Raw genomic sequence first — 23,510 nt, forward strand, 5'->3', positions numbered from 1 at the left:
CATTACGCCCCCAAAGACCACCATTACGCCCACAAACATGCCCTCTAAGACCACATTATGCCCCCATTTTGCCCACAGATGCACCCAAAGACTACATTATGCCCCCAAAGACTACATTATGTCCACAAAGACTACATTATTCCCCCAAAGACTACATTATGCCCCCAAAGACCGCCATTACGCCCACAAACACGCCCTCTAAGACCACATTAGGCCCCCATTTTGCCCACAGATGCACCCAAAGACTATATTATGCCCCCAAAGACTACATTATGCCCCCAAAGACTACATTATGTCCCCAAAGACTACATTATGCCCCCAAAGACTACATTATGCCCCCAAAGACCACCATTACGCCCACAAACACGTCCCCTAAGACCACATTACGCCCCCATTTTGCCCACAAACACGCACCCAAAGACTACATTATTCCCCCAGAGACTACATTACGCCCCCAAAGACCACCATTACGCCCACAAACAAACATGCCCTCTAAGACCATTATGCCCCCATTTTGCCCACAGATGCACCCAAAGACTACATTATGCCCCCAAAGACTACATTATGTCCACAAAGACTACATTATTCCCCCAAAGACTACATTATGCCCCCAAAGACCGCCATTACGCCCACAAACACGCCTTCTAAGACCACATTAGGCCCCCATTTTGCCCACAGATGCACCCAAAGACTACATTATGCCCCCAAAGACTACATTATGGCCCCAAAGACCACCATACCGCCCACAAACACTAATACCACATTCTGCCCCTATTTTGCCTACAAACACGCAACCAAAGACTACATTATGCCCCCAAAGACTACATTATGTCCCCAAAGACCGCCATTACGCCCACAAACACGCCCTCTAAGACCACATTAGGCCCCCATTTTGCCCACAGATGCACCCAAAGACTATATTATGCCCCCAAAGACTACATTATGCCCCCAAAGACTACATTATGTCCCCAAAGACTACATTATGCCCCCAAAGACTACATTATGCTCCCAAAGACCACCATTACGCCCACAAACACGCCCCCTAAGACCACATTACGCCCCCATTTTGCCCACAAACACGCACCCAAAGACTACATTATGCCCCCAAAAACTACATTATGTCCCCAAAGACTACATTATGTCCCCAAAGACTACATTATTCCCCCAAAGACTACATTATGCCCCCAAAGACCACCATTACGCCCACAAACACGCCCCCTAAGACCACATTACGGCCCCATTTTGCCCACAAACACGCACCCAAAGACTACATTATGCCCCCAAAGACTATATTATTCCCCCAAAGACTACATTATGCCCCCAAAGACTACATTACTCCCACAAAGACCATAAACACACCCCCAAAGTCCACATTATGCTCCCCCAGACTACATTACGCCCCAAAGAGCACAATTACGCCCCAGAAGAGCACTATAACAAACATAAAGATAAGTGATGATGTTTCAGCCAAGACTCGCTCCATCACACTTCCTCTGGACTTGGAGGCTCAGATCAGCGGCACGTTGTCCAACAGCGCCCTCAACTCCCTGTCACGCTCCAACCCCAACTACAAGTCCTCCTTGCGCTCTTCGCGGCCCGTCGCCACCGGCAACCCCTGGGACTACAAGAACATCATCGAGAAGCTGCAGGACGTCATCAACACGCTGGAGGAGCGCCTCAAGCCGCTGGTCAACTCAGAACTCTCCGTCCTGGTGGACGTCCTCCACCAGCCTGAGCTCCTCTTCCTGGAAGGAACCGACGCCCGCCTGCGCTGCGAGTCTGGGGGCTTCATCTCCAAGTGAGACTCCTGGAGTGCAGGAACAGTGCTCTGCTTTCCTCAAGTCATTGTGTGTGTGTGTGTGTGTGTGTGTGTGTGTGTGTGTGTGTGTGTGTGTGTGTGTGTGTGTGTGTGTGTGTGTGGTGTGTGTGTGTGTGTGTGTGTTTGTGTGTGTGTGTGCAGGCTGATCCAGCACACCAAGGCTCTGATGTCCGCAGAAGAGAAGTTGTGTATCAAAGTTCTGAGGACGCTGCAGGAGATGTTGATCAGAACTCTGGACTTTGATGAAAAGGTCAGCAGCAGAACATCAACACACATATTCAGTGTTAGGTGAACATCAACACACACATTCAGTGTTAGGTGAACATCAACACACATATTCAGTGTTAGGTGAACATCAACACACATATTCAGTGTTAGGTGAACATCAACACACACATTCAGTGTTAGGTGGACATCAACACACATATTCAGTGTTAGGTGAACATCAACACACACATTCAGTGTTAGGTGAACATCAACACACATATTCAGTGTTAGGTGAACATCAACACACATATTCAGTGTTAGGTGAACATAGACACACACATTCAGTGTTAGGTGGACATCAACACACATATTCAGTGTTAGCAGAACATCAACACACACATTCAGTGTTAGGTGGACATCAACACACATATTCAGTGTTAGGTGGACATCAACACACACATTCAGTGTTAGGTGAACATCAACACACACATTCAGTGTTAGGTGGACATCAACACACACATTCAGTGTTAGGTGGACATCAACACACACATTCAGTGTTAGGTGAACATCAACACACATATTCAGTGTTAGGTGGACATCAACACACACATTCAGTGTTAGGTGGACATCAACACACATATTCAGTGTTAGGTGAACATCAACACACATATTCAGTGTTAGGTGGACATCAACACACACATTCAGTGTTAGGTGAACATCAACACACATATTCAGTGTTAGGTGGACATCAACACACACATTCAGTGTTAGGTGGACATCAACACACATATTCAGTGTTAGGTGGACATCAACACACATATTCAGTGTTAGGTGGACATCAACACACATATTCAGTGTTAGGTGAACATCAACACACACATTCAGTGTTAGGTGGACATCAACACACACATTCAGTGTTAGGTGAACATCAACACACATATTCAGTGTTAGGTGAACATCAACACACATATTCAGTGTTAGGTGAACATCAACACACATATTCAGTGTTAGGTGGACATCAACACACATATTCAGTGTTAGGTGGACATCAACACACACATTCAGTGTTAGGTGAACATCAACACACACATTCAGTGTTAGGTGGACATCAACACACACATTCAGTGTTAGGTGGACATCAACACACACATTCAGTGTTAGGTGGACATCAACACACATATTCAGTGTTAGGTGAACATCAACACACATATTCAGTGTTAGGTGGACATCAACACACACATTCAGTGTTAGGTGGACATCAACACACATATTCAGTGTTAGGTGAACATCAACACACATATTCAGTGTTAGGTGGACATCAACACACACATTCAGTGTTAGGTGAACATCAACACACATATTCAGTGTTAGGTGGACATCAACACACACATTCAGTGTTAGGTGGACATCAACACACATATTCAGTGTTAGGTGGACATCAACACACATATTCAGTGTTAGGTGGACATCAACACACATATTCAGTGTTAGGTGAACATCAACACACACATTCAGTGTTAGGTGGACATCAACACACACATTCAGTGTTAGGTGAACATCAACACACATATTCAGTGTTAGGTGAACATCAACACACATATTCAATGTTAGGTGAACATCAACACACATATTCAGTGTTAGGTGGACATCAACACACATATTCAGTGTTAGCAGAACATCAACACACATATTCAGTGTTAGGTGAACATCAACACACATATTCAGTGTTAGCAGAACATCAACACACATATTCAGTGTTAGGTGAACATCAACACACATATTCAGTGTTAGGTGGACATCAACACACATATTCAGTGTTAGGTGGACATCAACACACATATTCAGTGTTAGGTGAACATCAACACACATATTCAGTGTTAGGTGAACATCAACACACACATTCAGTGTTAGGTGGACATCAACACACATGTTCAGTGTTAGGTGGACATCAACACACACATTCAGTGTTAGGTGAACATCAACACACATATTCAGTGTTAGGTGGACATCAACACACACATTCAGTGTTAGGTGGACATCAACACACATATTCAGTGTTAGGTGGACATCAACACACACATTCAGTGTTAGGTGAACATCAACACACATATTCAGTGTTAGGTGGACATCAACACACATATTCAGTGTTAGGTGGACATCAACACACATATTCAGTGTTAGGTGGACATCAACACACATATTCAGTGTTAGGTGGACATCAACACACATATTCAGTGTTAGGTGGACATCAACACACATATTCAGTGTTAGGTGAACATCAACACACACATTCAGTGTTAGGTGGACATCAACACACATATTCAGTGTTAGGTGGACATCAACACACATATTCAGTGTTAGGTGAACATCAACACACATATTCAGTGTTAGGTGAACATCAACACACACATTCAGTGTTAGGTGGACATCAACACACACATTCAGTGTTAGGTGGACATCAACACACACATTCAGTGTTAGGTGGACATCAACACACATATTCAGTGTTAGGTGGACATCAACACACACATTCAGTGTTAGGTGGACATCAACACACACATTCAGTGTTAGGTGGACATCAACACACACATTCAGTGTTAGGTGGACATCAACACACACATTCAGTGTTAGGTGGACATCAACACACACATTCAGTGTTAGGTGGACATCAACACACATATTCAGTGTTAGGTGAACATCAACACACATATTCAGTGTTAGGTGGACATCAACACACACATTCAGTGTTAGGTGAACATCAACACACATATTCAGTGTTAGGTGGACATCAACACACATATTCAGTGTTAGGTGGACATCAACACACATATTCAGTGTTAGGTGGACATCAACACACACATTCAGTGTTAGGTGGACATCAACACACACATTCAGTGTTAGGTGAACATCAACACACATATTCAGTGTTAGGTGGACATCAACACACATATTCAGTGTTAGGTGGACATCAACACACACATTCAGTGTTAGGTGAACATCAACACACATATTCAGTGTTAGGTGGACATCAACACACATATTCAGTGTTAGGTGGACATCAACACACATATTCAGTGTTAGGTGGACATCAACACACACATTCAGTGTTAGGTGGACATCAACACACACATTCAGTGTTAGGTGGACATCAACACACATATTCAGTGTTAGGTGGACATCAACACACACATTCAGTGTTAGGTGGACATCAACACACATATTCAGTGTTAGGTGGACATCAACACACATATTCAGTGTTAGGTGGACATCAACACACACATTCAGTGTTAGGTGAACATCAACACACATATTCAGTGTTAGGTGAACATCAACACACACATTCAGTGTTAGGTGGACATCAACACACATATTCAGTGTTAGGTGAACATCAACACACATATTCAGTGTTAGGTGAACATCAACACACACATTCAGTGTTAGGTGGACATCAACACACATATTCAGTGTTAGGTGAACATCAACACACATATTCAGTGTTAGGTGGACATCAACACACATATTCAGTGTTAGGTGAACATCAACACACACATTCAGTGTTAGGTGGACATCAACACACATATTCAGTGTTAGGTGAACATCAACACACATATTCAGTGTTAGGTGGACATCAACACACACATTCAGTGTTAGGTGGACATCAACACACATATTCAGTGTTAGGTGAACATCAACACACATATTCAGTGTTAGGTGGACATCAACACACATATTCAGTGTTAGGTGAACATCAACACACATATTCAGTGTTAGGTGAACATCAACACACATATTCAGTGTTAGGTGGACATCAACACATATTCAGTGTTAGGTGAACATCAACACACACATTCAGTGTTAGGTGGACATCAACACACATATTCAGTGTTAGGTGGACATCAACACACATATTCAGTGTTAGGTGAACATCAACACACACATTCAGTGTTAGGTGAACATCAACACACATATTCAGTGTTAGGTGGACATCAACACACACATTCAGTGTTAGGTGGACATCAACACACATATTCAGTGTTAGGTGGACATCAACACACATATTCAGTGTTAGGTAGACATCAACACACATATACAGTGTTAGGTGAACATCAACACACATATTCAGTGTTAGGTGAACATCAACACACACATTCAGTGTTAGGTGAACATCAACACGCATATTCAGTGTTAGGTGGACATCAACACACACATTCAGTGTTAGGTGGACATCAACACACATATTCAGTGTTAGGTGAACATCAACACACATATTCAGTGTTAGGTGAACATCAACACACACATTCAGTGTTAGGTGGACATCAACACACATATTCAGTGTTAGCAGAACATCTACACACATATTCAGTGTTAGGTGAACATCAACACAGATATAATACAAATATAGGGGCGGTATAGCTCGGTTGGTAGAGTGGCCGTGCCATCAACCTGAGGGTTGCAGGTTCGATCCCCGCTTCCGCCATCCTAGTCACTGCCGTTGTGTCCTTGGGCAAGACACTTTACCCACCTGCTCTCAGTGCCACCCACACTGGTTTAAATGTAACTTAGATATTGGGGTTTCACTATGTAAAGCGCTTTGAGTCACTAGAGAAAAGCGCTATATAAATAGAATTCACTTCACTTCACTTCACACATATTCAGTGTTAGGTGAACATCAACACACATTCAGTGTTAGGTGAACATCAACACACACATTCAGTGTTAGGTGGACATCAACACACATATTCAGTGTTAGGTGGACATCAACACACACATTCAGTGTTAGGTGGACATCAACACACACATTCAGTGTTAGGTGAACATCAACACACATATTCAGTGTTAGGTGGACATCAACACACACATTCAGTGTTAGGTGGACATCAACACACACATTCAGTGTTAGGTGGACATCAACACACACATTCAGTGTTAGGTGAACATCAACACACACATTCAGTGTTAGGTGGACATCAACACACATATTCAGTGTTAGGTGGACATCAACACACACATTCAGTGTTAGGTGGACATCAACACACACATTCAGTGTTAGGTGGACATCAACACACACATTCAGTGTTAGGTGGACATCAACACACACATTCAGTGTTAGGTGAACATCAACACACACATTCAGTGTTAGGTGGACATCAACACACATATTCAGTGTTAGGTGGACATCAACACACACATTCAGTGTTAGGTGGACATCAACACACATATTCAGTGTTAGGTGAACATCAACACACATATTCAGTGTTAGGTGGACATCAACACACACATTCAGTGTTAGGTGGACATCAACACACATATTCAGTGTTAGGTGGACATCAACACACATATTCAGTGTTAGGTGGACATCAACACACACATTCAGTGTTAGGTGAACATCAACACACATATTCAGTGTTAGGTGGACATCAACACACACATTCAGTGTTAGGTGGACATCAACACACATATTCAGTGTTAGGTGGACATCAACACACACATTCAGTGTTAGGTGGACATCAACACACATATTCAGTGTTAGGTGGACATCAACACACATATTCAGTGTTAGGTGGACATCAACACACACATTCAGTGTTAGGTGGACATCAACACACATATTCAGTGTTAGGTGAACATCAACACACATATTCAGTGTTAGGTGGACATCAACACACATTCAGTGTTAGGTGGACATCAACACACATATTCAGTGTTAGGTGGACATCAACACACATATTCAGTGTTAGCAGAACATCAACACACATATTCAGTGTTAGGTGAACATCAACACACATATTCAGTGTTGGTGGACATAAAAAGTCTGCTTTCACATGTGACATTGCAGGGAATTTCACTGCGCAAGGTTCTGCTGCTGAACTACTTGTATCCCAACAAGAAGAACAATCCAAAGAACGACTTGGCAGAACTCGTAGCAGCAGGTAAGAAACTTCTCTTCACCAGAAAGCCTAAAAAAAAAGTTAATTCACTCAACTGCAGAGAGTACTTGCCTACTGTACCTACCTAGCATCCCTTCCTAGAGCAGGGGTGTCTAAAGTGCGGCCCGCCGTCATTTACGGCCCGTAGCTAATTGTTAGCACAGTTGTTAGCATTCTAATACGAGCATGAGAGCTTTTTTCATTTATTTATTTATTTTTTTGCAAATTTTGCAGATATACCTCAGAGTCAAATATTTTGTTACTTGACAAATGTTACCTGTTAGCATGCTAATGTTAGTAGGCTAGCCTTTAAATTAATTTTATAGGTATCCAACAGACTCAAATTCTGATACGTGATGTACGCTAATGTTACCATGCTAGCATTTTTAACAAGTTCGTCAGGTATACCTTGCAGAGTAATATATTTTCGCACAGCGAGCATTCAAGCAGCATGCTTTTTAAGCAAATTTTGCAGGTATGCACCTCAGGGTCAAATATGTTGTTACTGGACAAATGCTACCTGTTAGCATGCTATTGTTAGTAGGCTAGCTATTTTTGCAAATTTTATAGGTATACATATTTGACGTTTGCTAGCGTTACCATGCTAGCATTTTTAAGGTATACATCACAGAGTAATATATTTTGCTACTTGCCACATGCTACAGTTAGTATTTTAACGTGCTCGCAATAGCATGCTAGCTTTTTAATGCTAATTTAGCAGGTGTGCCACCTCAGTTATATGTTTCGATATTTAATTAATGCTAACTGTAAGCATGCTATTATTAGCCTTATTTATTAGTACTGTTTGCATGCTAGCTATTTTAGCTCATATTTTTGGTTACTTGACGCTATCTGGCCCAGCTGTTAACGTTTCAGTTTGGCTTTTCCATTTCTTTGGAAAAAAAAATCTATTTATTAGACTGACCATACGTCCTTTTTTCCCCGGACATGTCCTCTTTTGCGGGGCTGTCCGGGTGGAATTTCTTAACTGCCTCAAATGTCCGGTATTTTGAGTTAGGGTTGCGTGTATTTTCAATGTACGTCCAGGGTTAAGAAGGGGTTAAAAACAAAACAAATTGTGAAGGTGTGCGCACGCAGCAACATTCATGAGGAAGGGGCAGAGACAGATAGCGAGAGAGCGAGACAGTCGAGAGACTGACAGAACACAAGAGAGAAGCCGAAACGTAAATGCAACTTCACGGATGATTTGAGGGAAAAGTATCTGTGTTTTGGTCCTGGCCGTGACACATGGGAAGCAGAATGCACTGTGTGCAAAGCAGGAACATGTATCTGTGGCAAATAAAGGGGCCAACGATCTACAAGCCCATATCCACACTACAAAGCACAAAACAGCTGTGCAGGGCGAGAGCTCGTCTGCTGTTTTTTGTTTAAATTTAATTAACTTGTTTTGAGGCATTATTTATGTTTACATTATATACAAGAGGCTATTTTGAATATTTCTACCTCTGCACTTTTTTTTCCAAAACTGTGAATGTTACAGAATATAAGTGTGACTTATTTTGTTATACTGTCAAGCAGTGTTGGCGTTAACGCACTTTTTGTGTCTTTTTAACGCATCGAAATCAGAGAGGACGCAGATTTTTATTTATTTATTTTTTTACCATTTGCGGCCCACAGCTAATGTTTTAAAGGCCCACGGCACATTCTAAAAATACTATTGAAATAAACAAAAACATAACAAAAGTTTAATAAAAAAGCTTAAAGGTGAAATGTAATTTAGAAACAGTTGCAATGTTGACTAATAAAACAAAGCTGTTTTTTTTTCTTTCGAACGGTGATTGTTCAAAACATAATATTGAATCAAAATCAATGTTATTATGAATTATTGACCTATCCAAGGTTGCGATTACTTCACATCAAATATTCCACTTTGAAAAATATTTTTGGTGGAAGATTTTGCATATTTTGTGTGTTTGCCATAAAAAACATAGTTTTGTTTGACAAAAAAGGGCGGAAAACAAACAAACAAAAAAACAAACAAACAAAAAAGCAACATAAAAAAACTAACACATTTTGAAATGAGGAATAGATCTGAAGTTGATGTAGACTCCAGAGATTTAAGCGTTAAATATAGTGCGAAGTTGGTAGAGTGGCCATGCCAGCAATCGGAGGGTTGCTGGTTACTGGGGTTCAATCCCCACCTTCTACCATCCTAGTCACGTCCGTTGTGTCCTTGGGCAAGACACTTCACCCTTGCTCCTGATGGCTGCTGGTTAGCGCCTTGCATGGCAGCTCCCGCCATCAGTGTGTGAATGTGTGTGTGAATGGGTGAATGTGGAAATACTGTCAAAGCGCTTTGAGTACCTTGAAGGTAGAAAAGCACTATACAAGTAGTGAAGTGAAGTGAATTACATTTATATAGCGCTTTTTCTCAAGTGACTCAAAGCGCTTTACATTGTGAAACCCAATATCTAAGTTACATTTAAACCAGTGTGGGTGGCACTGGGAGCAGGTGGGTAAAGTGTCTTGCCCAAGGACACAACGGCAGTGACTAGGATGGCGGAAGCGGGGATCGAACCTGCAACCCTCAAGTTGCTGGCACGGCCGCTCTACCAACCGAGCTATACCGTCCCAAGTATAACCCATTTATCATTTATTTATGCCCTGGGACACCATTATCATCATTTCATGACCCAAGCAAAACACTTTTTACACTTTTATACTGAAATAAATACACCTACAACTTATTAAATAAAAACTAGGGATGTCCAATAATGGCTTTTTGCCGATATCCGATATTCCGATATTTTCCAACTCTTAATTACCGATACCGATATCAACCGATACCGATATATACAGTTGTGGAATTAACACATTATTATGCCTAATTTGGACAACCAGGTATGGTGAAGATAAGGTCATTTAAAAAAAAATTAATAAAATAAGATAAATGAATTAAAAACATTTTCTTGAATAAAAAAGAAAGTAAAACAATATAAAAACAGTTACATAGAAACTAGTAATTAATGAAAATGAGTGAAATTAACTGTTGAATGTTAGTACTATTAGTGGACCAGCAGCACACACAATCATGTGTGCTTACGGACTGTATCCCTTGCAGACTGTATTGATATATATTGACATATAATGTAGGAACCAGAATATTAATAACAGAAAGAAACAACCCTTTTGTGTGAATGAGTGTAAATGGGGGAGGGAGGTTTTTTGGGTTGGTGTACTAATTGTAAGTGTATCTTGTGTTTTTTATGTTGATTTAATTAAAAAATAAATACAACCGATACGATAATAAAAAAAACGATACCGATAATTTCCGATATTATATTTTAAAGCATTTATCGGCCGATAATATCGGCAGGCCGATTTTATTGGACATCTCTAATAAAAACATAGAAAAAACTACCAGCAGCGGTAAAGTTTAGATCCATGAAGGAAAGAAGAAAGTGAATGAATGTTTATAACTGAATACATTTACATATGCATACACATTTGTTTTCTTTTGTATTATATTTTTTTAATGAATTAAGTAACGTTTATGACAACCTTTTTCCAAAACACAATATAGAATGTGAGATATAACAGGATAATGCATACATTTGTCATTTGTTTTCAAAACGCTTACAATAAAGTGGGACCGGACCCCAAAAATGTACTGTGGGACCCCATTTTTATGACTTGATGGGGTCCCTGGGACCCCATTTTGAAAATTCCTAGCGCCAACACTGCTGTCAACAGAGGAGAAAAAATGCTTTATCTAAATAAATATATTATTTATAAAGCAAGTTTGAGTATCATTGGCAAATTTTCACCTAGTCCCGGCCTTGGCACGCATATATGTGTCCTCTTTTTGGGATTTCACAATATGGTCAGCCTAATTATTTGCCTTTATTATTAGTACTGTTTGCATGCTCGCTATTTTAGCTCATATTTTTGGTTACTTGACGCTATATGTGGGCTCTGTACCGAGGATGTCGTTGTGGCTTGTACAGCCCTTTGAGACACTTGTGATTTAGGGCTATATAAATAAACATTGATTGATTGATTGATTGATATTTGGCCCAGCCTGCTAACTGTTAGCGTTTCAGTTTGGCTTTTCTACACTGCAAAAAGTCAGTGTTCAAAAACAAGAAAAAAAAATACAAAAATGAGGGGTATTTTATTTGAACTAAGCAAAATTATCTGCCAATAGAACAAGAAAATTTGGCTCGTCAAGACTTTCCAAAGCAAGTAAAATTAGCTCACCTCAATGAACCCAAAAATACCTTAAAATAAGTATATTAATTTCATTCATTTCATTTATTTATTTGTTTCAGGCAATGACATAAAAAAGTACAAAGTTGACAACACATAATAATATAAATTAATATGGTGCAAAAGGTAATGTATAGTATGTAATGCATAATTGTCCAGTTTTGCCTATTACCATTTATTAATGGTAATAGACAACATAGCAATAATGGTAATAGACAACATAGCAATAATGGTAATAGACAACATAGCAATAATGGTAATAGACAACATAGCAATAATGGTAAGGAAACATTGAGCACATGTTAACACTTTGAGACAGAGTACAACAGCAGGTCAAATTAAAGAACCTCATCTCTATATTTGAACCAGACCCCATGTTTGTATAATAGTTTAAATCGATTAATAGTTTGACATTGCTTGTGTTGTAAGTCCAGTTTGTTCCATAGTTTTACTCCGCATACAGACACACAAAAACGTTTACGAGTGGTTTGAGCTCTTGGCAATAAGAAATATCCAAAGCCTCTCAAGTTATGAGCCTGCACTCGTCTTATAAAAAAAACGTTGTAGATTAGGCGGCAATAATTTGTTAAATGCTTTATATAAGATTATTAATGTATTATATTTAACAAGGTCATCAAATTTGAGCAACTTTGATTGCATAAACAGATTATGAGTATGTTCTAAATAACCAACATTGTGAATGATCCCACACTGCTCTTTTCTGTATTATGATCAGAGGATGAATTGTGTTGTGGTAAGTATTCCCCCATACTTCAACACAGTATGGGAGTACCAAAGTGCAGTATAGAGTACAGAGTGCATTCTCACTAATAACAAGTGCACTTTTCTTGGTAGAAAAAAAAGAGACCTTTTTGCTCAATATGTTGAAAAATATTCTTAAATGAAGTAAATGCCAGTGCCATTATCTTGACATAATGATATGCGCTCGGCATCATGATTTTTTTTTCATGCTTGAAGTAAGAAATGATTACTTTAAAAAAGTAGTTTTATACTTGTGAGTGTTGATGACACAGCTTTGCAACAGTTGATATTCTAGTTTCAAGCATGTTTTACTCAATATAGGTCATCAAATCTCAGCAACAAGCTGTAATATCTTACTGAGATCATTTAGGACCAAAACACTTAAAACAAGTAAAACTCTCTAACATAAAATCTGCTTAGTGAGAAGAATGATCTTATTTGACAGAAAATAAGCAAATATCACCCTTATTTGAGATATTTCATCTTACTTAGATTTCAGTTTTTGCAGTGTACACTGCAAAAAGTCAGTGTTCAAAAACAAGAAGAAAAAATACAAAAATGAGGGGTATTTTATTTGAACTAAGCAAAATTATCTGCCAATAGAACAAGAAAATTTGGCCTTTCAAGACTTTTCAAAACAAGTTAAATTAGCTAACTATGAACCCAAAAATACCTTAAAATAAGTATAGTCTCACTAATAACAAGTGCCCTTTTCTTGGTAGAAAAAGAAATGATACCTTTTTGCTCAATATGTTGAAAAATATTCTTAAATTAAGTAAATGCCAGTGCCATTATCTTGACATAATGATATGCGCTCGGCATCATGATTTTTTTTTCATGCTTGAAGAAATTATTAATTTAAAAAAGTAGTTTTATACTTGTGAGTGTTGACGACACAGCTTTGCAACAGTTGATATTCTAGTTTCAAGCATGTTTTACTCAATATAGGTCATCAAATCTCAGCTACAAGCTGTAATATCTTACTGAGATCATTTAGGACCAAAACACTTAAAACAAGTAAAACACTCTAACATCAAATCTGCTTAGTGAGAAGAATTATCTTATCAGACAGAAAATAAGCAAATATCACCCTTATTTGAGATATTTCATCTTACTTAGATTTCAGTTTTTGCAGTGTACTTCTTTGGGGAAAAAAATATTTTTATTGTACTGGTTTTGAATGTGAAAAGTACCAAAATGCCCCCCCGCATCTTTTGATTTGTCAGTCTGTGGCCCTCAGTGGAAAAAGTTTGGGCGGTCCCTGTCCTAGATAGGGCTGCAACTAACGATTCATTTGATAATCGATTAATCTGTCGATTATTACTTCGATTAATATTCGGATAAAAGATACAAACTACATTTCTATCCTTTCCAGTATTTTATTGGAAAAAACCAGCATACTGGCACCATACTTATTTGATGTTGTATATGTTGCAGTTTATGAATAAAGCTTTATAAAAAAAAATTTTTAAAAAATTAAAATAAAAAAATTGCCTCTTCGCATGCGCATAGCATAGATCCAACGAATTGATGACTAAAATTATCGGCAACTATTTTTATAATCGATTTTAATCGATTTAATCGATTAGTTGTTGCAGCCCTAGTCCTAGAGCAGGGGTCACCAACGCGGTGCCCGTGGGCACCAGGTAGCCCGTAAGGACCAGATGAGTCGCCCGTTGGCCTGTTCTAAAAAATAGCTCAAATAGCAGCACTTACCAGTAAGCTGCCTCTATTTTTTAAATTTTATTTATTTACTAGCAAGCTGGTCTCGCTTTGCTCGACATTTTTAATTCTAAGAGAGACAAAACTCAAATAGAATTTGAAAATCCAAGAAAATATTTTAAAGACTTGGTCTTCACTTGTTTAAATAAATTCATACATTTTTTTACTTTGCTTCTTATAACTTTCAGAAAGACAATTTTAGAGAAAAAATACAACCTTAAAAATGATTTTAGGATTTTTAAACACATATACCTTTTTACCTTTTAAATTCCTTCCTCTTCTTTCCTGACAATTTAAATCAATGTTCAAGTAAATGTATTTTTTTTTTAAAGAATAATAAATACATTTTAATTTAATTCTTCATTTTAGCTTCTGTTTTTTCGACGAAGAATATTTGTCAAATATTTCTTCAAACTTATTATGATTAAAATTCCCAAAAATTATTCTGGCAAATCTAGAAAATCTGTAGAATCAAATTTAAATCTTATTTCAAAGTATTTTGAATTTCTTTTAAAAATTTTGTTCTGGAAAATCTAAAAGAAATAATGATTTGTCTTTGTTAGAAATATAGCTTGGTCCAATTTGTTATATATTCTAACAAAGTGTAGATTGGATTTTAACCTATTTAAAACATGTCATCAAAATTGTAAAATTAATCTTAATCAGGAAAAATTACTAATGATGTTCCATAAATTCTTTTTTTAATTTTTTCAAAAAGATTCCAATTAGCTAGTTTTTCTCTTCTTTTTTTCGGTTGAATTTTGAATTTTAAAGAGTCGAAATTGAAGATAAAAACTATGTTTAAAAATTTAATTGTCATTTTTTTCTGTGTTTTCTCCTCTTTTAAACCGTTCAATTAAGTGTAAATATCATTAATTATTAATAATAACACAGAGTTAAAGGTAAATTGAGCAAATTGGCTATTTCTGGCAATTTATTTAAGTGTGTATCAAACTGGTAGCCCTTCGCATTAATCAGTACCCAAGAAGTAGCTCTTGGTTTCAAAAAGGTTGGTGACCCCTGGTATAGAGCATTTCTGTGTCACGCTTTTATTGTGAAGTCCTTCACATGAGCCACGGTGTGACAACCAGGTGGCGAGCAGGAGCGCGACTGGGCGGCCGTGGCGGCGATCCAGTGTCGCCTGGACCGAGAAGGCGCCACCAAGCTGTTCACGGACCTGGTGATGAGCAGCAAGAACGACAAGATCTTCCAGGAGAGCATCCAGGTGGCCATCTGTCTGCTGGAGGGAGGCAACACCGAGATCCAGGTCAGCCCACTCACCGTCGTTAGCCGCGAGCCTCGCGCGGACCTGAGTGTGAAGCCTCCAGGTGTCTCCTGTAGAACTCCTTCTACAAGCTGATGATGGGAGACAACAAGTCCGAGAAGTTCTTCAAGGTTCTCCATGACAGGATGAAAGAGGCGCAGACCGACATCAAGGCCACCGTGTCGGTCAACGTTGGCGAGATGACGCAAAAAACCAACGAGAAGGACCTGGACAGCAGTGAGGACGTTTCTGCACCAACGTTGTCTCACGCGACACGTCTCTAAACGTGAGCTTTCTTCTCCGGAAGGTTCTTCTTCACCGCTCGGACTTGGCACCGATGGACATTCCCTATTGGTCCAGGGGCAAGGCGGGAGCCCCTCCTCCCTGCAGACTCAGCCAATGGAGGAGCAGAAGGAGGTGGACACCGAGATGGGCCCGGCCGTCCTCATTATGAAGCCCATCCTGAGGTTCCTGCAGCTCCTATGTGAGAACCACAACCATGACCTGCAGGTGGGAACACACCTGTGTGAAGTTGACCCCCCCCCCCCCCCCACCGTGTCAAAAAATGTTGGCCGAACATTTATAGTTCTTCAAGTTAAAACGATTTATGTTATTAACGTGTAATTAATGTTATTAATGATAACTAGACCCCCCACCTTGTCTAAATCTCCCCAAACTTGTTGCTCTTGTTTGTGCTTCAAAAAAATGTTGTTTAACTAGTATAGATTTAATGTTATCAACCAATTATGATTACTAACCAGCATCATGAAATGTTAATAACATCCATCCATCCATTTTCTACCGCTTGTCCCTAAAAACTATAATAATTAGACCAGGGGTCGGCAACTCAAAATATTGAAAAAGCCATATTGGACCAAAAATAAAAAAATAAAATCTGTGTGGAGCCGGAAAAAAAATTAAACGCCTTATACAAGTGTTATAATGAAGGCAACACATGATGTAAGTGTCTATATTAGCCTACTATCAAAATGACTTTAAAAGTCTTATATAAGTGTTATAATGAAGGCAACACATGATGTAAGTGTCTATATTAGCTATAATAGCCTACTATCAAAATGACTTTAAAAGTCTTATATAAGTGTTATAATGAAGGCAACACATGATGTAAGTGTCTATATTAGCTATATTAGCCTACTATCAAAATTACTTTAAAAGTCTTATATAAGTGTTATAATAAAGGCAACACATGATGTAAGTGTCTATATTAGCCTACTATCAAAATGACTTTAAAAGTCTTATACTGGCTTCCGTCAGTCTACCCCAGGGCAGCTGTGGCTACGAAAGTAGCTTACCACCACCAGGTGTGAATAAATGATGGGTTTTTAACATGTAAAGCGACTTTGGGTACTTAGAAAAGCGCTATATAAATCCCAGGTATTATTATTATTATTATTATTATATAAGTGTTATAATGAAGGCAACACATGATGTAAGTGTCTATATTAGCTATATTAGCCTACTATCAAAATGACTTTAAAAGTCTTATACAAGTGTTATAATGAAGGCAACACATGATGTAAGTGTCTATATTAGCCTACTATCAAAATGACTTTAAAAGTCTTATATAAGTGTTATAATGAAGGCAACACATGATGTAAGTGTCTATATTAGTTATATTAGCCTACTATCAAAATGACTTTAAAAGTCTTATATAAGTGTTATAATGAAGGCAACACATGATGTAAGTGTCTATATTAGCCTACTATCAAAATGACTTTAAAAGTCTTTTATAAGTGTTATAATGAAGGCAACACATGATTTAAGTGTCTATATTAGTTATATTAGCCTACTATCAAAATTACTTTAAACGTTTTATATAAGTGTTATAATGAAGGCAACACATGATGTAAGTGTCTATATTAGCTATATTAGCCTACTATCAAAATGACTTTAAAAGTCTTATATAAGTGTTATAATGAAGGCAACACAGGATTTAAGTGTCTATATTAGCCTACTATCAAAATGACTTTAAAAGTCTTTTATAAGTGTTATAATGAAGGCAACACATGATGTAAGTGTCTATATTAGCCTACTATCAAAATGACTTTAAAAGTCTTGTATAAGTGTTATAATGAAGGCAACACATGATGTAAGTGTCTATATTAGCTATATTAGCCTACTATCAAAATGACTTTAAAAGTCTTATATAAGTGTTATAATGAAGGCAACACATGATGTAAGTGTCTATATTAGCCTACTATCAAAATGACTGTGTCGCAGGCTGAAGCAAATCTTCGTTGACAGAAATGTTGAAATGTAATTTTTATTTTACACATTTTTACAACATTGGAAAACATTAGTAAAACTTCTCAGAAGGTGAGATAACTCCTGGAAATGACTGGCTCAAAACTGCCAAAGGTATAGATGTGTGTCCAAGTTCAAGAAACAGCAGGCTGTCTTCTTCTAATGGATTTATTACAATCTTTGCAAACTGGGTAACGTTTGCTGTGGTCTGGAACAACATGGCACAGAAATGCAGCCAATATTACATACAGATAATGTTTCATGAGACATGCAATTATAAATACACAGAGGACATAGGTCAATTAAATGAGATCAAATATACCTACAGACGAGGCATGATGCAATATGTACATACAGCTAGCCTAAATAGCATGTTAGCATGGATTAGCTTTCAGTCATGCGCTGACCAAATATGCCTGATTATAACTCCTACAAGTCAATAACATCAACAAAGCTCACCTTTGTGCATTCACGCACTGCATAAAGAGTTTGGTGGACAAAATGAGACAAAGAAAGAGTGGCATAAAACACGCCTTTCTGTGGCAGCGTTGGAGAAAGTTGTACATGTAAACAAACAACGGTGAGTTTAAGGTCTGCCAAAACTAGTAGGACAAAACGGTGCTCGTCAATTACTCTCATCAGTGAAGCATGTTTATTATAAAGAGTGGGATTTCTAACCATTAGGAAGGTTTGTGTCATGTTTGTCCTCCTTCACAAACCATATTAAACAAAAAATACATATTTCCCCCCCCATCTTTTTCCATTTCATACATTTTCTAAAAAGCTCTAGGGAGCCACTGGGGCGGCACTAAAGAGCCGAAGACTAACATTTTTGTCAGCACAAGCAAATGGGAGATGTTGACGTAGCTGGGGGAGTCCAGTTATGATTGATAACACCTTCATAACATAAAAACCAGAAAATGTTAACGTAAAAAGCGGAATGGCACAAAAGTTCAAGTACAGTAAGTTCAAGTACAGTAAGTTCAGGTACACTCATTTTAATGGACGATCGCTCTGAGACAAACGCCAAAAAGACAAGATTACCTCCTCTTGTAGCTCAGCCATACTTTCACGTAGCTCGGTGCTTAAATGCCTACGGAATTTTTTTTTAAAAATTTAAACGTGAATAGCAGATCCATTCTATGTGTCATACTTGATCATTTCGCGATATTGCCATATTTTTGCTGAAAGGATTTAGTAGAGAAAATCGACGATAAAGTTCGCAACTTTTGCTCGCTGATTAAAAAAAGCCTTGCCTGTACCGGAAGTAGCGTGACGTCACAGGAGCTAGTATTCCTCACAATTCCCCGTTGTTTACAATGGAGCGAGAGAGATTCGGACCGAGAAAGTGACGATTACCCCATTAATTTGAGCGAGGATGAAAGATTCGTAGATGAGGAACGTTACAGTGAAGGACTTGAGAGGCAGTGATGGACGTATCTTTTTTCGCTCTGACCGTAACTTAGGTACAAGCTGGCTCATTGGATTCCACTTTCTCCTTTTTCTATTGTGGATCACGGATTTGTATTTTAAACCACCTGGGATACTATATCCTCTTGAAAATGAGAGTCGAGAACGCGAAATGGACATTCAGTGCCTTTTATCTCCACGACAATACATCGGCGAAATGCTTTAGCTACGAGCTAACGTGATAGCATCGTGCTTTAACTGCATATAGAAACAAAAAAAATAAACCCCTGACTGGAAGGATAGACAGAAAATCAACAATACTATTAAACCGTGGACATGTAAATACACGGTTAATGCTTTCCAGGCTGGCGAAGGTTAACAATGCTGTGCTAACGACGCCATTGAAGCTAACTTAGCAACTTAGCAACCGGATCGCACAGAGCTATGCTAAAAACATTAGCTCTCCACCTACGCCAGCCAGCCCTCATCTGCTCATCAACACCCGTGCTCACCTGCGTTCCAGCGATCGGCAGAAGGACGAAGGACTTCACCCGATGCGTTTGGCGGCCCGGAGACGTAGGAAGTCAAGGTGAGGTCGGCGGCTAGCGCGTCTGCTCTCCAACAAAGTCATCCTGGTTGTGTTGCTGTAGTCCGCTGCTAATACACCGATCCCACCTACAACTGTCTTCTTTGCAGCCTTCATTGTTCATTAAACAAATTGCAAAAGATGTTCAGAATACTGTGGAATTATGAAATGAAAACAGAGCTTTTTGTATAGGATTCTACGGGGTACCATAACTTCCGTTACTCTGACTTCGTCACGCGCATACGTCATCATACCGCGACGTTTCAGCCGGATATTTCCCGGGAAATTTTAAATGTCACTTTATAAGTTAACCTGGCCGTATTGGCATGTGTTGCAATGTCAAGATTTCATCATTGATATATAAACTATCAGACTGCGTGGTCGGTAGTAGTGGCTTTCAGTAGGCTCATTTTGTTCACACACTTGTCTACTTTTGACACAAGCTAACTGATAGCATGCTAACCAGGGCCGGCCCGTGGCATAGGCCGTATAGGCAAATGCTAAGGGCGCCGTCCATCAGGGGGCGCCAAGCCAGTGCCACAAATGTTGGAGGAAAAAAAAAAAAAAAAGTTGGTACTATTATTTCTAAATACAAAAAAATAATCCCACGTTAATTAAAATGCAAAGTAAAGCCTATTTAATAGAAATATTATTTGTTACAACATTACCACCCCCCCGCCCCCATCCTCCCGCACGGTGCGCCCCCTCCCTTCCCGTATCATGACTCTTACCGCATCAAAAAATCAGCACAAGATGTCAAAACGGCCAAAACTGTCAGGTGCCCAGGGAAGAAAAAAGAGAAAAGAAGAGGAGGAGAAAAGAGAAAAAGACAGAGGTAGCAGGGAGGTAACGTTAGCCTACATTAAATTATTTCTCTGTTACAGAATGTGATAGTAACCTGGCTTTTTAGCATTAAGCTAATGTTACATGATTCGGCAATTGCTAATCAATAAATAGCTAGTTCTGTTTTAACGTCGGGTTAATATTGTGGAGGGGGCTAAATTGTTATGGAAAATAATAATGTAACGTTAGGTAGTTACAGTACTCCCACCTTACATTCCTCAGGGACATTTGTATTAGATCTTTTAAGCAGGTGTTTTTTGTTTACATTGTTATTGCCTTCTGGTTAGCTAATGTTTGCCCTGCAGGTAATAGTCACTTTTCCACCCCTTTATACAGTATATTAGGTATAGTTGTAAGCCTAGTTGTTAAAGTGCACATCATTAATGTTAATTAAGCAATATCACATGAGAGGGAATGCTGTTTTTTAATTTGAGCACTGCTGTGATTTGGTTAAAGATAATCATAACATAACATTCTCATATAATATGTTAAATTTCTTTCTTTAAGTAAAAAAAAAGGTCAAAGACAAAGCTATTCGGTTTCTTGTGAGTTTATACACTTCACAGCCGATGTGGGGGGGGGGGCACCTAAAATCTTGCCTAGGGCGCCAGATTGGTTAGGGCCAGGCCTGATGCTAACGTTAGCTTGCTTGCATGCCAACATAAGAATGATATTTTTTGAGCCAAATTGGTTTCCATTTACCCCAGAGTGAAATAACTTGGTACGTGACACTTGCTAACTGTTAGCATGCTAACGTTAGCATGCTGATTTTTTGTTCCTTTTTTTTCCTACTTCTGCAGCCATACACCTTTCAGCCGTGTGTCAGGTTCAAACACTGCTGACATCTATTAAACAGACAAAAAGCAAAGAATCATGCAGAGACAGAGTTAAATTTTGCTCAATTGAGGAGAGACGTTTTTTAGGCTGTACTCTAGTTACAGAACCAAACTACGCTCTAAAGTCCAGCCCACATGCTTCCTCTATTTATTTGGGAGGTCCCTGGTTACATCACTGAAGCTGCTGCTGAAGGAGGTGGGGTAATCAGCAGCCCCAGACACAATATATGATTATACAAAAATGCAAATGTGCTGACACTCGTGATATCGCCCTGTCTCTGCTTTGTCTGCGTCACGGCGGTGTTCGGCCTTGGCTGTCAGCAGGCCGTTCCTGGACACAGACACTGATACGAGACGACTTCCAATCTTTGTATTTGCAAGTCGTCTCTTTGCACAGATAGAGAAGTACTAATTCAACACAATTGATAATAACTATAGCAACGGCCCTTAAGCATAAGAGTTGTGTGATAATATATACATAATTGTTCTAACACCGTGTAACTTGATATGTGAGACATGCTAACTGTTTGCATGCCATCGTTAGCACACATGCTAAGTTCAAGTACAGCATACTTGCCAACCTTGAGACCTCCAATATCGGGAGGTGGGGGAGGGGGGGCGTGGTTGGGGTGGGGGCGTGGTTAGGGGCGTGGTTAAGAGAGTATATTTACAACTAAAATTCACCAACTCAAGTATTTCATATATATATAAATACTTGACTTTCAGTGAATTCTATCTATATATATATATATATATATATATATATATATATATATATATATATATATATATATATATATATATATATATATTTTATTATATATATATATATATATATATATATATATATATATATATATATATATATATATATTTTATTATATATATATAAATAAAAGAAATACTTGAATTTTAGTGTTCATTTATTTACACATATACACACACACACAACACTCATCTACTCATTGTTGTACTTGAAAGTACAATGCTTTGTTAAGGGTTGAATTGGCCATCCTCTTTCTATTCTCTGTCACTATTTTTCCAACCATGCTGAACACCCTCTCTGATGATGCATTGCTGTGTGGCACGCACAAAAGTGCTTTCATCAAATGCACGAGAGTGTGGAATCTTCCATCTCTCCCTAGCATGGCCCAAAACTTTGTCCAGTTTACATCTGCTGTGACAACTAGAAACACACGAGCCTCCACCAGGGGGCAGTGTAGCGTACCCAGATGTAAAACCTCTTTTGCACAATCAGCCTTTTCATATAAAGCCATAAAGGAATGGAACGACCTCACAACAAACTTGAAAAGTCTTAACAGATTACTCTTCATTCACAATTGAAGTTAAAAAGTGGCTTTGGAGCAATCAAAGCTGCTCACACGGTCACTAAGATGGGCATTATGTTTGACACATCAACCTAATGTGTATTATATTTATCCATGACAGCATTTTTTATTGTAAATTGTGAGGTGTGTCTGTTAAAATCATGGTTGTTTTTACAAATGATGACAGATGTGAACAAAAGCATGTATTGTCTTTGTGTGATGATGTAAATGAGGTGTGGTTGTATTGTATATTAAGTATGTGTCCATGAAAGGGCATTTTATGACTTTTTTCTTAATACTTGTGTATGATT

The 23,510-nt window shown here is 38.7% G+C and overlaps 1 protein-coding gene across 1 annotated transcript in view; it reads left to right on the top strand.

The window, feature by feature from the left end:
• The window catches only part of itpr3 (inositol 1,4,5-trisphosphate receptor, type 3), a 149,991-nt gene that overhangs the window by 92,362 nt on the left and 34,119 nt on the right, over window positions 1–23,510 (top strand). The window contains exons 37-42 of the mRNA XM_062052648.1: window positions 1,468–1,798; window positions 1,961–2,069; window positions 7,863–7,956; window positions 15,759–15,934; window positions 16,009–16,168; window positions 16,239–16,441. Of these exons, the coding sequence (XP_061908632.1) occupies window positions 1,468–1,798; window positions 1,961–2,069; window positions 7,863–7,956; window positions 15,759–15,934; window positions 16,009–16,168; window positions 16,239–16,441 (1,073 nt within the window). The remainder of the gene's footprint in view (window positions 1–1,467; window positions 1,799–1,960; window positions 2,070–7,862; window positions 7,957–15,758; window positions 15,935–16,008; window positions 16,169–16,238; window positions 16,442–23,510) is intronic.

This window comes from Entelurus aequoreus, linkage group LG07 (genome assembly GCF_033978785.1).
Source record: "Entelurus aequoreus isolate RoL-2023_Sb linkage group LG07, RoL_Eaeq_v1.1, whole genome shotgun sequence".
Taxonomy (NCBI): domain Eukaryota; kingdom Metazoa; phylum Chordata; class Actinopteri; order Syngnathiformes; family Syngnathidae; genus Entelurus; species Entelurus aequoreus.